Source organism: Eleutherodactylus coqui, chromosome 8, assembly GCF_035609145.1.
Source record: "Eleutherodactylus coqui strain aEleCoq1 chromosome 8, aEleCoq1.hap1, whole genome shotgun sequence".
In the NCBI taxonomy this organism is placed as follows: Eukaryota; Metazoa; Chordata; class Amphibia; order Anura; family Eleutherodactylidae; genus Eleutherodactylus; species Eleutherodactylus coqui.
In genome coordinates, this window is record NC_089844.1 from 51938417 (window position 1) to 51955734 (window position 17318).

At 40.9% G+C, this 17318-nt stretch overlaps 1 protein-coding gene across 1 annotated transcript in view; it reads right to left on the minus strand.

The window, feature by feature from the left end:
• SPAG16 (sperm associated antigen 16) overlaps positions 1-17318 on the minus strand; it is a 1123687-nt gene that overhangs the window by 557280 nt on the left and 549089 nt on the right. Inside the window, exon 12 of the mRNA XM_066575621.1 lies at positions 4759-4944. Within this exon, the coding sequence (XP_066431718.1) occupies positions 4759-4944 (186 nt within the window). The remainder of the gene's footprint in view (positions 1-4758; positions 4945-17318) is intronic.

Genomic DNA, 17318 nt, shown 5'->3' on the forward strand with positions numbered 1-17318 from the left:
CAAACTTATTAAATTAATGGGGCCCCGTTAATTTAACCCTTTCCAATCCACTGTCTGACATCTGAAGACATTCTAATAGAAGGCTTTACAGCTTTGATGTCGGAAGACATCCGGCAGGGTATTCTTACTGTATATTACTAGCCGCTCAGTTGTCGGGGGCCTCTCCAGCATGTCCCATACCGCAGTACTGGCTCTAGCCAGCAGATGGTGCCATTGTATAATGGCGGACAGAGAAAAACCCCTAGGAATCCCTAAATCTAAAATTGGAATGCAAAGGGTTAAGATCAACGCAGAAACGCATTGCATCCAGTGAGGTGACAGTTGGAGAAGTGGGTTTTTGCCCCCATTGTCCCTACACTGTATTGCTGGTTTTTCTTTCTCTTTCTCTTCTGGGATAATAAATATATATATTGGAGTCTACAAGCATGGAAGATTTTTCACTGGTTTTGCTTTTTTTTTCATTTGATTTGGATTGTCCACCTCCACACCATCAGTGTTGGAGTTCCTCCTGCTGCCACCTGGATCTGCATCTACAGGAACAAGGGACGATTTCATTACAAACTCACCTGGACTACGGGTGCTAAGTGGGTTAGCCCCCTTCTTTACGTTGGGGGTTCCGCTTAGCACCAGGTAAGCTAACCATTTGCTATTCACATAGGATCCATTTGGCACTTTTCCGTTTATGTCTCTATACATTTCATCATAAGGATCTTTACTTGGTGCGCTGTTCCATTCTTCGTCTATATGTATTTAATTGGAAAGTGGTCTATTGTGTGAATGGCCCATGAGGCTGCCATAAAACATATATTTAAATTCTCTTAATGCTGCTAAAAGTAGCTCAGGAAAGATGGCCGCCTCCGGAGTCATGTATGGACAACAGAATAAAAAGTCTACACTCAGAAAATACAAAGAAATTAGAAAGATGGAAAATGCTTCACTATCTTGTTTTAATTAATACAAAAAAAACTTTGGGTCATATAATCCAATGTTTCCCAACTTCAGTCTTCACGGACCCCAACAGGTCATGCTTTCAGGATTTCCTCTGTGTTGCACAAGTGATGTAATTATTGTCGGTGCCTCAGACATTGCCACAGGTGTTCTTACTATAGGAGATCCTGAAAAACATGACCTGTTGCGATCCCTGAGGACTGGAGCTGAGAAACACTGGTTTAGTTCATTCAAAGAGAAAGTACAGTGACTGTGTGCAGGGTTAGAAAAAGGAAGACTGGCAATCTGACCTTCCCAGAGGCTGAGAAAAGCAGCTGCAAATTCCAGCATGAACAACTTTTTAAAAAGTCTAAAAAACGCCTGATTGTATCTATCACTATACAGCACCCACATTTTCTTCTTAGAGGGTCAGAAATATATTCGCTAACTTTCATGCTATAGTGTACCTTGCCTTGAAGTGCATACATCATTATAAAGCATACAGTGTTTTCTAAGCAATGTGAAGGATAAAGAAAGTACAACACATGAAGAAACTTTGGGTATTCCTTCTAAATACAGCAATGCAATGTTAGTGCAAACTCAAAGCAGTAAAGCATTTCTAACTAATATGCTTTTCAAAGACGCATGAAAAGAGAGACTGCCATTAACAGATGGCCATAAACTAGATGTTCTATCTAAACCGACCTGACAAAGAGGGAGAGATTATCGGAGCAGTCTGGCATACGTACGCTAGTTTCTTAGGAGTTAAATTTTTTTCTTGTCATCTTCTGAGTAATCAGAGGTTGCGGAGGCATAAACAGCACCAACAGTATTCGCCAAGGATAACCTGTTTCCCCATCAATCGTGAAAGGCAGCTTTAAAGTCACGCCACTATATGTATTGGTGAGATGCAGCCCTGGCAAGAAATGGCATATTTGTTGTGAAGGAGCTGTGTGTTATCATACTATGAAATGAGCTCCTTGATGAAATACGACATTCTTTTCAGCTGCTGAGGAGAGAGATTACGCTCGCTAAGGCAGTTATTTAGTGGCTATTTCTTATTTACTGTTTATCACAGCCTGTTGGAAGAGAGACAGTTGCCGGTGTGGCTGTGATATGCTGCCGAGCACCTTTGGTATTTTAAAGTTTTATTATGTTTTCTCACAATCTTGCATTTGATGGATGACACTTACAAGCTCCCTTCTGAACGTCTAACTGAGAAGAGGCGAGAGGAGAAAAAGGTCATTGTGGATTTGAGCATTTTAACCTTTGCTGTCAAAAAGCACGACACCGACTTGCTACTTATGATTGAGGCTACAGTTGTGTCATCCAAAGAAAAGACCAAGGGATTTCAAACCGGAAGCATTATCACCAATTAAGATACAGGGTATTGTAACTAGGGCTCACATCGGAAATGTTAGTTTGATAGGGGATGGAAGACCAATCATGACGGTAACCCAACAATGTGAAGTTGAGAAAGGAATACAACCTTGGATACGTATTTGTGTTTGGGTCCTAAACTTACACAGAGTCCACTACTCTAGGAATGAATTAGAACACTGTATTACTAACAGTCAGCACTCTAGTAATAGGCAATGGTCAGTGGTAGAACAAAAATCTGCGATAACAAAATGTAACCACAGTAGGTGGTGTTAAAGGAGTTTTTATATGCAAAAACATGTGCCCATGTAGTAACAAAATAGACAGACATATACTTGAATCTTCCAGCATTTCCCAGACCGCTGCTCAGTCCTCTGCAACCGTTGTTTGTTTGGAGGCTGCAGACAACCTGCATATGGGACATCAGAGGCTACTGTCATTGGCTTCAGAAGCCTGTTACATCCCGTAAACAGGCTTTTGCCACCCGTAAACATGGCATCATGGGGGAGCCCAAAGAGATGGTATGAGACAAAGCGAGTAGCCGAGAGAAGGGAGTATATGTCTCTTTATTATGTTACTGAATGGAGAACATGTTTTTGCAAATATATATATATATATATATATATATATATATATACACACACAACTTCTTTAATAGGTTACACCTTGAGATATTGAAGAGATCCCAGTGTATAACCTGCTAATGTTGGCGGTCTTCTCTCATTCATCCATGGGATAACATTCTTAAGTGGCTGCAGATAAACTTAGGGAAAACCGGAACATGGGCTTGACTATGCCTATTGTAAGATTGGTCGATCTGTATTGTTTTAAAGGGATCGCTCCATTGGGTTATTGCAGTTTAGCAGAACCTCGTAGAAGCAATCTGAAAAAGGAACTGTTTGCAGACAGAACTATAATTGGCCTGTCTAAAGTCTAGTTGAGGGGAAAAAAAAACATTAAAAACCCAGGGTTAAGGCATCACTATATATGGTTATAGATATTAGCTTTATAGTAAGATTAATAAATTAATACATTCCATATTATTCTTCAAAATGATCTGCTGACAGAAATGCTGTGCATGTTGTCAATTATTGATTGGATATTAAAGGGAAGTTCTTTGCAGAAGAACTTCAAACTCTTGATTCAACCACCTCGATGCCAATATTTTCAAAATCCTGGGATCAAGTGAACTTTATTTTAACCCATTAAAGATCAAGCACAGTAAATCTACGGCACTTGGTCTTGGAGTTTAATTCCGGCTGATAGTAAAACATTTGGCACAGGATTAAAGCTCTGAGCAGATTGGGTCCTCAGGACCCCACCACGGCAAGGCAACACTGCTATCAACAGAGCCACCATGCTGCCCCATTATATTTCAGCACAATCATAGCAAAGCATAAACTATGCATGCACGTTAATCCACAAAGGCAAGTTTCACTTTTCTAACTGTAAGCATAACCCTACAGCATGATGATGGGTGAGGAGCACAGTTATGGGAAACTTGAAAAGGTTTTTTATCTAAATGCACCTGCACCGATTCTTTATTATTGCAGTTAGGAGGATCATCCCGAGATTGTGGCGCTCCAGCGTCGCCTCAAGCCGGGTAATGTGGGTTGAGGAGATGCATACACTAATGCATTTTGAAGAGCTGGGAGCAGACGAGCCAGAAGCCTGGGAGGAGCACTACCGTGCATGGCAGACCTGGACGACATTTAGGTCCTCGGACGCAACAGGAAAGTGGTTGGAGACAGGCACTATCTAAAAAGTGGAGGAAGAGGGTCCCAGAGGACAGGCCCTGTGAGAAACGACACACCAAAAGGTCACTGACTTTCCCCACATATGCCCCCCTCTTGTGCTCAACCCTGGCTATGACCCCCCTTCGGGGGATTCTTCCCTAGATAGTGATGTCTGAAAGCTGGGTGTCCCAGTCTTGTTTGAAGAAGCCAAATTGTTGGACTGTTGGACTATGGACACTGGTCCAGACGATGATCAAGCTATTCTACTCATACATTGTCATCGAACTCATTATACTGAATATAGTCCACGCCTACCCCCCCATCCCCTCACACCCATTACCCATTCCTTCCCTGTTACCCCTCTTTTATTTTTGCCAATGTATATTTGTTTTGTTAAAATGCTCAATAAAAACGTTTTTGAACCTAAATGCGTTAGCAATCTTTCAGGGGAACAATAATGTCAGCCAAAAGGTGATGCTTTATTGAAATCATCACTACCAAAAATACCACACAAGATAAGAATCCAAAATATAGATTTAAAACTCCATTCTACTAGGTGTTAGGCGATACAGGATAGACATTTATGAAATTAGTCATACCAAAAAATGCTATCCATATTGATTGCAGTGGTGATGGTATCAATCACTTAACAAGCTGTACAAAGAATGCATCTGAAAAACTACTAGCATTTTATAGGTCAAATATTGAAAAATACCTGTTGAGATCCCAGATTTTGCTGTTGTTATCTAGAGAGCAAGAAGCCAGAAAATCTCCACACGTGTGCCAGGAACAACCCCAGACTGCATGTGTATGTCCTTCCAATGTCAGGATACATTCAGACTTGGCAAAGTCCCATATACGAACTGTTGAATCACCAGAACATGTTGCCAACTTTGTGCCACTAGACGTCAAAGAAAACATAGGGACAAAAAAAAAAATCAATATTTAGGTGAAAATATGAAACATATGTACTACAGACATGGGAACATTCACTATATATGATGAAATGAAGTATTCACTAACATTTTTTCTAGATAACATATACTGTAGATGCATCTGTCTCTTTTACCTATGAATAAATGAAGTATGGGGTTAAAGGGATATTCAGGGCTTTAACAACTGATGACCTATCCTCTGCCATTCTGGATCCCCATCGATCAGCTGATCATCTGTCCCGCTGCCAGACGTTGCCATCAATGGTCAGAAAAGGAAGTGAAAGTGCCGGCTTCACTCCCTAACCATTATGAGGAGCAGAAAGTGTAATAGAAGGGCAGCACTCCCATTGATTTAATGGAAGTGAAGCCAGTGCTTGCACCTCCTTCTTCGACCATTGATGATAATGCTGCACTGACAGCAGGTCAGACAATCAGCTAATCAATGGGGATCCTGAGCAACGGATTTCCATTTAACAGCTGCTCATGACCTATACAGAGGATACATCATCAGTTGTAAAAGCCTGGAATACCACTTTAAGCCATATAGTTCACCATATGAGTTTATCTGTGCGAAGTGCCATCACTATGGCATGAGGATCTTCTTCATAATAAATAGATAAAACCCAAAGTGCTTTATATGCACATATATTTGATATAAAACACACCACACAGGATCTTTACAGCTTCATTAAGATCACTGTGGCGGGATGCGACTGTTCCCTCTGTAACTTGTATAACTATGCAAATGTAGCTCCTCGTCTCAGCAGTTTCATTCTGCATGGTACCAAAATAACTCTTACTTATCATTGCCTCAATCAACATTTGCAGTTGGCAGCTTCAAAGGGAATAACTGTTTTGTCACCAATAACCACCCTGTCACCTCTACCCCCCAACAAAACTATTAGTGATGCATCATGTGCTCCAAAGTTTATTATGATACATCCAAGTCACTTATGTAAAGAAATACTCACTATTGCCAGATAGAACCAAAAGATGGACTATTTTGTGATACAGAGATTAGACTAGAAAACCATTCAGTTCTAGATGAACCAACAACGGAAATGCCTTCCTTCAGTTAAGAGTGGACATTAATAGAAATAGAGCAGATGAGCCCTGAGATAAGTTAGGTGCAGCTTCAATGTTGTGTCCGCCTAAACTTTATGGGGCATAACAGTGAAGGCACCAACCATACAAGCAGAAACAGACACGGGGGCTTCAGTGTTCATGTCTCTGCAAATCACAAAATCAAGCTCAAAGACCCTTCAGGTGCTTCTACCAGATCATCTTGAGGGTAGAACGCTCAAGGAAAGCTCATCTTAAACAAGCAAACACAGTATGTCCCCATCAAGTACTGAGGAAAGGTCTTGGTAGCCTCGAAACGTGTTTATATTCTAGTTATATAGTAAACATAGAAGTTGCGAAAATTTCTCTTGTGTACTCATAAATGTTTTCAGGGTGCCCCTTATCCATGATTATTTTCACCTTTATCTGGTTCATCAGTTAAGTTTGAGGGATTTTATTTCTCTATCCAGTACTTCTTGATCTTGTGAGATTTTGGGGGATCCATACAAGCAGAAACAGACATGGGGGCTTCAGTGTTCATGTCTCTGCAAATCACAAAATCAAGCTCAAAGACCCTTTAGGTTCTTCTACCAGATCATCTTGAGGGTAGAACGCTCAAGGAAAGCTCATCTTAAACAAGCAGACTATGTCCCCAGCAAGCATTGAGGAAGGGTCTCGGTAGCTTAGAAACGTGTTTATATTCTAGTTATATAATAAACATAGAAGTTGCACAAATTTCTCTTGTGTACTGATAAATGTTTTCAGGTTGCCCCTTATCCATGATTATTTTCATCTTTATCTGGTTCATCAGTTAAGTTTGAGTCTATCCAGTACTTCTTGATCTTGTGAGATTTTGGGGGATCTTGTTTTAGTTGAAGTTCCTATCTTTTGAGGAGAACAGTCAAAGAACCATCGAAAAGAATGTATCTATTTGAAGACGCTTGGAATCGTACAGTTCTGACGTGAAATATTCAGTAATTAAGTATTCTATAAGAAACTGCTTTCCCTATAATTAAAGTTTGCTGTAAGCTAATAAAATAAGATGAAAGAGTATATAAAGCAATGTCAAATCAACGAAAATAAAATGAAAGATAATATCTTCCTGTTGCAAGCAAACTTAATTTCATATTCAACTATTGTTGCTTCTATGTGATGTGTTTTCTTACAAAAGAAACGTTGATTCATTTCACTTACTGTGGAGCAGATGGCCATGGAAGTCAAGCATCTCTGCAACATTTATTTTAGCTGTAATGTGATTGTTCTGCCTCATTCTTCTGGCAAAGCTGAACTGCCCATTAAATGCACAACAGCTCACATGCACACAGGCCCGCCTCTGCATCATCAAATACGTCAAGTTATTCTTGTGCTGTTTTGTCTAACGATAAATGTCTCAAAATGAGGCTTCTTTTTCGAAACGTTGAAAGAGTTCAACATGTTACCATATATTGTCTATAGTATTATGTGGAATTCTTCACATTTCTACAACTGTCATTGCTCACAAAACAGCAAATGTCAATTATGAATTTCTGAATGATTTAATTGTGAGATGTTCAGAACTGATGTGAAATGATGGTACATTGCTGGGTTATGCCAGCAATTGTAGGGACTAAAGTGCAAGACGCCAGCAATCATGAGAATAAGAAAGTAAAGCCCCCTTCAGCAGTCTCTCAGCACAGCACAGCTTGTATTCAGGATCAGTTAGTACTGTTGCCTTGCAGCACGGGGGTTCTGAGTTCAAATCCCACCAAGGACAACATCTGTATGGAGTTTGTATGTTTTCCCTGTGCTTGCATAGATGTACTCCGGGTACTCTGTTTTCCTCTTGTAGGATTATAGTCAGGTGTATGGTTAAGCAATTAAATGAAACAGGCAATAATGACCTTTTCATAAGTATGTTAAAACAGTAATTAACTGAAACAGCTGTGTAGGAGGCCTAAAACTGGGTGAACAACAGCCAAACTCTGCTACAAACGTGAAGCTGTGGAAGACAGTTTCTTGTCAAAGGTCATACACATGGCAAAACTGAGCACAGCAACAAGACGCTAGGTAGTTATACTGCATCAGCAATGTCTCTCCAAGGGCTCACAGCCACTGGCGATCCGACTTCCCTGTGATGCAGCAATGCTAGCCCCATTGAAAACATAGGGAAAACATTGCGCTCCCCTAACACAGCTGTGACAGCTATGGCAGGGGATTCCTTCAGCTCCGCAGGGACCGCGTGGATGCAGGAATCCTCTGCCACAGCCAGAGGCAGTACTCAACTGTCATTCAATGACCACTGGGCACTGCCTCTGATTGGCCACAGTGCTCAGCCAGAAAAGACGACTGCCGAGGCTAGAGAGAAGAGCCGAGCGGCTCTTCTAGGTGAGTTAAACTTGTTATTTTTTACAGCTTGCTATGATTGATATGCCTCATTGAAAGGAATGAGATAGCATCACGGGCTTCTGCCACAGTTATGACAGCTGTGGCAGAGGATTCCTTCATCCCAGTGGTCCGCGTGGCGGTGAATGAATCCCTGCCATAGCTGTCACAGCTGTGTTTGGGGAGCGCAATGTTTTCCCTATGTTTTCAATGGGGCTAGCGCTGCTGCTGCTGGCCCCATTGAAAACAATGGGCGATATCGCCCATTCTTCTTTGCGATGCAAGATTACATTGAAAACATCGCAAATGAGAATGAAACCATAGAAAATCATTGGTTTCATTATCATGTGTTTGGAAGGAGCAACAGGAAATGGGCAATATTAAGGATTGTAGACACAGTGGTCAGCCAAGGAAACAGAGCAAAAGATGAAATACACATTATGCTTAATTCACTTTGAAATCAGAAGCTTTCCATAAGTGCCATCAGCTCAGAACAGACAAAAACCAGTGGAACCCAGTTATACTAATCGACTGTTCAGAAAGTCTGGCCAAAAGTGGTCTTCATAGAAGAACTGCAGCCAAAAAGTTGACATAAAAAACAAGGCCAAGAGACTCAACTCTGCAAAAAGACATAGGAACTGGCGGGCAGAAAAATGTCAGCAGACATTCTGGGCTGATGAGTCAAAATATTTGAAATAGTTGGCTATAACAGAAGGCAGTTTGTTAGCCAAAGGGCTGGAGAATGGTACAATAATGAGTGTCTGCAGGCAACAGTGAAGCATGGTGGGGGTTCCTTGCAAGTTTGGGGCGGCATTTCAGTAAATTGAGATAGGAATTTGGTCAGGATTAATGGTGTCCTCAATGCTAAGAAAAACAGGCAGATACTTACCCATCATGCAACACTATCAGAGAGGCATCCAATTGGCTCCAAATTTATATTGCAGCTGGACAATGAACCCAAACATACAGCCAATGTCATTAAGAACTATCTTCAGTGTAAAGAAGAACAAGGGGAAGTGATGATTTGGCCCCACAGAGCCCTTAACTCAACATCATCAAGCCTTCCTGGGATTACATGAGGAGACAGAAGGATTTGAGCAAGCCTACATCCACAGAAGATCTGTGTTTAGTTCTCCAGGATGTCTGGAATAACCACCCTGATGAGTTTCTTAAAAAACTGTGTGCAAGTGTACTTGGAAGAATTGATGCTGCTTTGAAGGCAACGAGTGGTCACACCAAATATTCATTTGATTTACATTTTTCTTTTATTCATTCACGTTGCATTTTGTTAATTCACAAATATAAACGAATAACACTTCTATTTTTAAAAGCATTCTTAGGGCCCTTCTACACAGAAAGATATCATTCAAAAGATCATTGGATTGTGTGAATTTGAATGATATTCAGTGTAAACTCTGGCAACGATTGAACGACAAATGATAATTTGTTTGCTCCTTGTTCTGCATTCATGTTATGCAGGCATAAAAATCATTGTTCGGTCATTCACAACTCTTTGCATGTAAACAGAGATTGTTCAGTCCTTCATATTAACTGGTACAGTGAATGTGCATGACTGAATGATGGAGTGAATGAAATTTAAATGATTGGTCTGCCTGCATAAACTGTCTGGCTGGGCGAACTCTGTCATCGATCTCTTGCTCCATATAAAAGGACCCTTACTTTGCAGCATTTTTTCCACACCTGCCTAAAACATTTGCACACTAAAATTAAGAGTATAAAATTATCTTTTTAAGCCATTTTCAGTGTGAAGAAGGCGGCCATACTTACCGATATCCTAATACAAAATACAAGGGCAATTATAGACACCACATCCCTCAGCATGCAAATGGCTAAACTGCTATATGGAAGAGCTTGAACAGGTGCAAAATATTGATAAGCATCCATTCACACACCTACCACATATTGTGGGGAGTGGCTGCTTAGTATTATACTTGCACATAGATAAGACATATAAAGGGTGCCAGTCCCACCAATATGTGTGATGCCCCATGCAGGCTTACAGCCTATTAATCACATCCCATACCATAAATTCCAGTGAACCACACTAGTTTTGACACCCCCTTTTCTGTGATTTGTTTCTAATGTTAGTGTACAAACTTGCAAGATAATGAGGACCCTTGACGTGGGTTGTGAGCTTGTGTATTTTGACCCAAATACCCTGCTGGCACATTTTGTATGCTTTTTCCATGTGCAAATATAATACCAAGCAGTCACTCTCCTCAGTATATGGTAAATGTCATTGGAGGCTATCACTCGTGGCCAAAAACAATTGTCTTCCAAGCACGGGGGCCCTGCGGTGGGTCCGCAGATGACCAAAGAGACGCACTCCTGATCTGCAGGCTCCCTCACAGTGGGGATACCAGCCTCCAAGTGGAAGACGGCCCTGAAAAAGGCCAGCCCGATGTGCTCCCCCCTCCTGATATGCCTCTCCCTCTTGCCTTCCATTCTTGACTCCTTGAAACCCACAGCGCTGTGGGCAACAGCCTACCCCCAAATTGAGCACTCACGGGCCAGGGCCTCCCAGCTCTCGACGTCCATGCCACAGCTTTCAAGGTCAGCTTTAAGTTAGCTTTATGGTAGATGTGTTAGTGGTTGTTTATCAGCATATTGCACCTGTGCAATGCTCCTTCACATAGCAATCTGCCCACCTGCATGCTGAGGGCTGTGGCGTGTATACCTGCCCTTATATTTTGTATCAGTAAGTATTTTGTGATATTTGAATTAATGTGTCCTTTTTCTGGGATTTATTTTCAGTGTATAAGTTTGATATGATATGGAATAAGTTCCACGTGATGGCACAGTATCTACATTATACCATCACACGAGATGGTCACTTTATTAGAGACACTCATCTAGTCAAGTGTTAGACCTCTTTTGCCCTTCAGAGCCGTGACAATTCATTGTGGTGTCCATCCACAGGAATACCAGTCCTCTACCTCCAGCAGCCCTGCCTGAACCTTTGACACATAACAGAGAGGTTTTATTGATTTTTACTGTTTGCACCAACTTTTGTCCCTCTCATTGTGTAACAGAAATCTGGATTCAACTTTTGTGCTATTTTACCACTAGTCTACCATTCTGTATCTTTTAATGAGCAATGGCACTTTATCTGGTTGTCTACTGTTATTGCACGTCCGTGTTAAGGGATGAGTTGTGCATTTTGACACATTAGTTGGTGTATCAGCATTGCATTCTGCTGCAATTTGCTTGTCCGTGCACTGCTTGTTCATCAGAATGATTCTTGACATCCTCCTCTGACCCTTATCATAAACAAGTTGTCTATGTCCATAGGATTCCCTTTTGTTGGATCTTCTTCCTCAATCACAACATTATCGGTATACTCTTGACCCCATTGAACAACACAATGTTGGCAGTTTTTGTAATGCTGGCCCCGGCTAGTCTAGACCATGTCTCATTCGATGTCGCTCAAATCCCTTGATTCTTCCCATTTTAATATGGATTAAACTAATCCATGGAAAACTTGCTTACTTAAGTGCGGTCTGGTTTCACGTGTCTAATTTCCAGAAAAGCTCCAATCGTTGAAGGGCCGGTGTTTATAATAAAGTAGCCATTCGGTGTATATCTGGTACGACCCTTGACTTTGGAGTATATACATACTATTGTCAATGCAGGGTGATTGGTTTGTATAGATAGGGGCTCTTACTCAGCATTACAGGCAATAGTTTTTAAAGACTTTCCACTCTATCTTGGAATGACCAGACTGTACACACGAGTTATTACAAGACTTAATGCAAGTTAATCCAATAATGAGAGGAGAACGTCCCTTTTGCTGTCATTTAATGTATGCACGCTTTACATTCTGTCAAGTGATTCATAGAAATAAACAGAAATTGGTTCTTTTTAGTAATAGTCCATGCTGATGAAGTGGCAGTTTGCAGTCTGTTTCTGAGAAGAATCCGACATAATATTAAATGTAATGAAGTCTTTCTCTATGTTGGCCATAGACAAGATATCTTTGCTGACAGATCCCCCATTGTCAGCAAGATATGACAATAATTTATAGGATATCTCATGCTGCTGCAAACATTTTTGGACATCTGTTCTTAGTGCACATACTCGCAGATATAAAAATCACTTCTAGACAGCGATTGTCTGCAAAAATATCTGCATGTGATACAACATGTACTTTGAACTGCAGTTTCTCTCAATGCTGCAGTGAAGCTTTTTCAGGCAACAGTTCCCTAAAGCGACTACAACATAAACATCTCATATAGTTACACCCCTATAAATGCACAGTGATGTACGGGAACGACACAAGTATAATATAGTGTCGCTGTACAGTTATGTCACAGCACATGGATAATGCGCACAATGGTATCCCACCAGAAGGATAATAAGCAGTAACTCACAGCACAGGGATATGAAATATAATGATGTTAGAGTACAAGAATAAAAACAGCAATGTCACAGCTAAGGGATAATAAAGTGATATTATAGCTAAACATGAATAGCCACAGTTATGTCATAGCACAGAGATAGTAAACATTGTGCTATCACAGCTAAAGACCACCGTTAAAGGGGGTTTCCAAGCTAATCCCATTGATGACCTATGCTTAAGATAGGTCATCCATAGTGGACTACTAGGCACCTGCTGGTCAGGATTCCCGGCCAAGAGCTAATGGTTTCGCCTTCTGTCAGTTCAATGGGACGAACGTAGTCATGGAGGTCGAAGGGTAAAACATTGTAGAGGGCTTCACTCCCATTGAAATCAATGAGAGCTGATGCCTCGTACTACACTACCAGCACTTCCAACTGCGACACCAGGGTCAAACACAGAAGTATAATAGGAGGGGGCACTCCCATTAATTTCAAAGGTAATAATCAGAAGGCAGTGCTCCAGAGGGAAGAGAGAATGATATTATTAATTTCCAATTGGATAAGACTCACCCCAACGCCACCAAATTCCCTGAGGGACACCGATGCGTCAAAATCCAGATAGGCAATATAACAGTTGACCGCCAAGGGTTGTCATTATCTGGAGACTTTATATATGAACTGTATTAGAGATATATAAGTACAGAAGTGTTGTTTTGTTTTTATGCTTGAGTAAGGCTTGTAAGATAAGCCGAAACGCATAGCATTCACAATAAAAATTCAACCTGTACTCTCTGGAAATCCTCTTCTTGCACTTGCCTGTGGCTTATCACACGCTCTCTGGGATTGGGGGTGCTGTCAGGAAGGCACCCCAGTAAAGTAAGTCCATAAACCTATATCTTCTATTATATCCACCGGAACGCTGGGAATTTTTACCTACTATATATTAATTTCAAAGGAAGTTAAGCTCTTTGTGATGCTTCTGCTTCGAGCCCAATGACAATAATCCAGCCCAACTGCATTGACAGTGGGCTAGATGATCAGTTGATCACCAGGAAACTCGAGCTGTGGGTCCCTAGTGATTAACTATTGATGACCTATCCTTAGGATAGGTCATCAATGGGATTTGCCTGGAAAACCCCGTTAAGTCACAGCACAGGAATAATAAACATAGTGATGTCACCGCTTAAGACTAAGCATCACAGTGATGTTGCAGTACAGGCGATAAACACTGTTATTCCATCATGTGCCAGAGTGACCACTGGGTTCCCTCTGGCTTTACGGTCCAAGCGTGACTGCAATCTCTGCACCCCTATAGTTCCTGGTGCTTCTGTTGTGTCATCATTCCCCTGTCCCAGCCACTGAAGCCTCCCACACTCACCTGCATACACAGCAGTTATATGTGAATTTGATGATTTTCTGTCACAAGTAGAGTTGAGCAAACATACTCTGCCGAGCTTGATGTTCGTTTGAGTATTAGCATACTCGATGGTGCTTGTTACTCGAACGAGCATCAAATCATGTTTGACCCCGCCCCAGTTTTTGGCTCCTCCCTGCTGTGACGTGCCCGATTTGGCCCCTTCCCGCCATTGGCAAATTTTTTGTCGAGAGAGAGAGACAGAGATCGAGAGAGAGAGACAGAGATCAAGAGAGAGAGACAGAGATCGAGAGAGAGAGAGAAAGAGAGATCGAAAGAGAGACGGAACCAAGAAGAAAAAAAAAGCTCGAGACCTAGCGTCCCACATACAATAATGCTCGAGTCTCCCATTGTAGTTTATGCGGTTTGTTACTGGAGTAGAGCTCTCGAATTTTACAAAAAGCTCGACTCGAATAACGCGGACCCGAGCATTTGGGTGCTCGCTCATCTCTAGTCACAATTACTATGTCTATAACCATATTTTTACATTTTTGTACTAGAATTTTGATATCTGTTCTGTTTGGGTTGCAGTTCAGTTAAATTCAAAGTATGTGCTAATAACCCAACTATAATTGTAAAGGTTTAGGTTTTTTAAGGTTTTATAATGGATTCATAACCAGCAGTGAATACTTAACGGCTAAAAAGACCACAGGAAATATAGAATTTCAACTACAACGGCAACAGTAGAAGCATCTGACATAGGCAATTGTGAAGATCGGAAAGATAAGAATCTAAGATCATAAATGTGCAGCTAGAGAAAAAGCTCTGGCAAGACAGCGCACTGGGACTGTAAGGATTAATATTGCAAAGACAAGAACTACACATAGATCACACATTGCTCTCCACGGGCATTTTCCTTTATGCATAAATAGCATATTAAATATGCAGGTAAAATGATACTTTTCTTCATCGCTATTTCATAGATTTACTTGTATCATTTCTGTTTCTTCATGTTCTCTGTGGTATCTCCAGGGATAATGTTGGATAAAGATCAGCAATGCTGTTGTTTTCTCTAATAAACAGAATGGAGTCTGTGGACACATTTATGTCACCGTGTCATGGGGTTCTTTCCATGTGTGTTTGTTAATACAGGTAGAACAAAAAAAAAAACCCTGTGCACATAAAACAAAGCTCTACGATGGGAAATATCTTCAGAAAGCTAGCACAGAAATGTAATAGAACCTTAACGGCTAAATCCCCTGTCAACGACACTTGGTGTTGCTCGAAGCACCTAAAAGAAAACATTGTAGCGACTCGGCAAATAGTATTGATTAACAGAATCGATTTAATAAATTATTTCTCATGTTCATTTAGGAACATAAAAAAAGACTCGTATTGATGCGCTTTATACACTGCCTATACGTTTTACAGCCTTGGGACGCCTGATATCACAAAATAATGTATAATTATTACACTCTATCACATTTTGGTCCACACTAACAGTCAGAAATTACAATGGAATTAAACATGAGCCAACGACCAATTGGCAAACAAACATTTGGCACTTTTCGTTCATCATTCAGTTTCAGCAGGACTACAAATCAGTGTTGGATCGTTCGCTTCTCGTTGCGTTTAAACACTCTAGCTCAGTGTTTCGCATATGAATGTGGAACACTAAGGGAAGTGAATGATTCTCAACAATGACCATACTGTCTATATAGTTTGCATGAGCATGATCGGGTTAGCGGTGATGTTATTCACTCATTCAAACAAGAATCGGCTTGTCTAAACGGGGCATAAGACTACACACATACTATATTTTCCTTGGCAAACTAGAGGTTAAACTGTATTTTTATACTCGGTTTACTTGTTTGGATAGCTTTCTGGCAAAGTTCACAAAATGTATGGAACCCATGGATACATGGCTCCTAACTAGAGATGAGCGAGCATACTCGCTAAGGACAAAGCAAAGGTTCGGGTGCCGGCGCGGATGCCAGGTGAGTTGCGGCAGTCAGGAGGGAGCGGGGGGGGGGAGAGGGAGAGAGAGATCTCCCCTTCGTTCCTCCCCGTCGCTCCCCGCCCACCGCTGGCAGCCGAATCTTTGCTCTCAAGCGGGCAGGTACTCACTAATGGCTATGCTCGCTCATCTCTACTCCTAACTAATCCATGACTTTTAGTGCTTGGTTGAATGGCATTGTCTGCCATCACTCACTCACCTCCTCTTTAACATTTTCACCTCTCACTTATTATCTATCTATCCATCTCTCTCTTCTATCTATCCATCTATCTGTCTATCTATATGTCTTCTTTCTCTCTATCTATCTGTCTGTCTATCTCAATATAAATCGTTACTTAAAATGAGCCAACGATGATTTTTAGCGTTCAATCGTTGGCTGGGTTTACACAATTATCATTCATTTTCGAACAATTTTTGAATGACAATCTTTCCATGTAAAAGGGCCTTAATACAAGTCTATCGGAGAAGGCAAAGTAGAGGGAGGAGCAGAACAACAGACTGAATCAATGATGAGACAGGAAGTGTGTCTCAGACTACTGAAGTCTCCCTGTAGACGTTGTAGATCAAATGTAGTCAAAGATCACAATTTGGCCCTTATGGAACAGAACTTAAAAAAACAGCCAAGCAGTAAGATCTGAGGCAGATAAATAGCAGGTTGTTACATTCCCTGCAGGTAGAGATGTACATATAATTTTGGAGCTCCTGACTGGACAGTTGTTTTAAGTATTTTCAAGTGAGCCGTTGTCAAGTAATAGTTTTAAAGATAGCTAGAAGAATGGATTAAAGTTCACAGAGGCACAATCATCTAGAAATTGACGTTCCTTGAACCAATTAAGCAATTTCAAGCTTGGGAAAACATTGCTGAGGTCAATAGAATGGACAGTTTTATTGAATTTGTACTTAATGGCTGCACCCTGGCTTATTTGTTAAATACAGTATCTCAGTAACAGAAGGCACAGATTCTGCCCTTGTGAACCTTCACTCTTGAGGATAACTTTAATAAAAGGTCATATCTGAGGGTACATACAGCTTGTTATGCTAGGTAGATTCTATCCACCATCCAATTAGCTACTTGCTGCCAGCTGTAGTCTATAGGTTTTTTTGGAAGCTTTTTTTAGTATGCATATTAAGAAAAGGAAAAAGTTCAACAAAGTCACCTGTTGAAAATATATTCCTATATTCTGAAA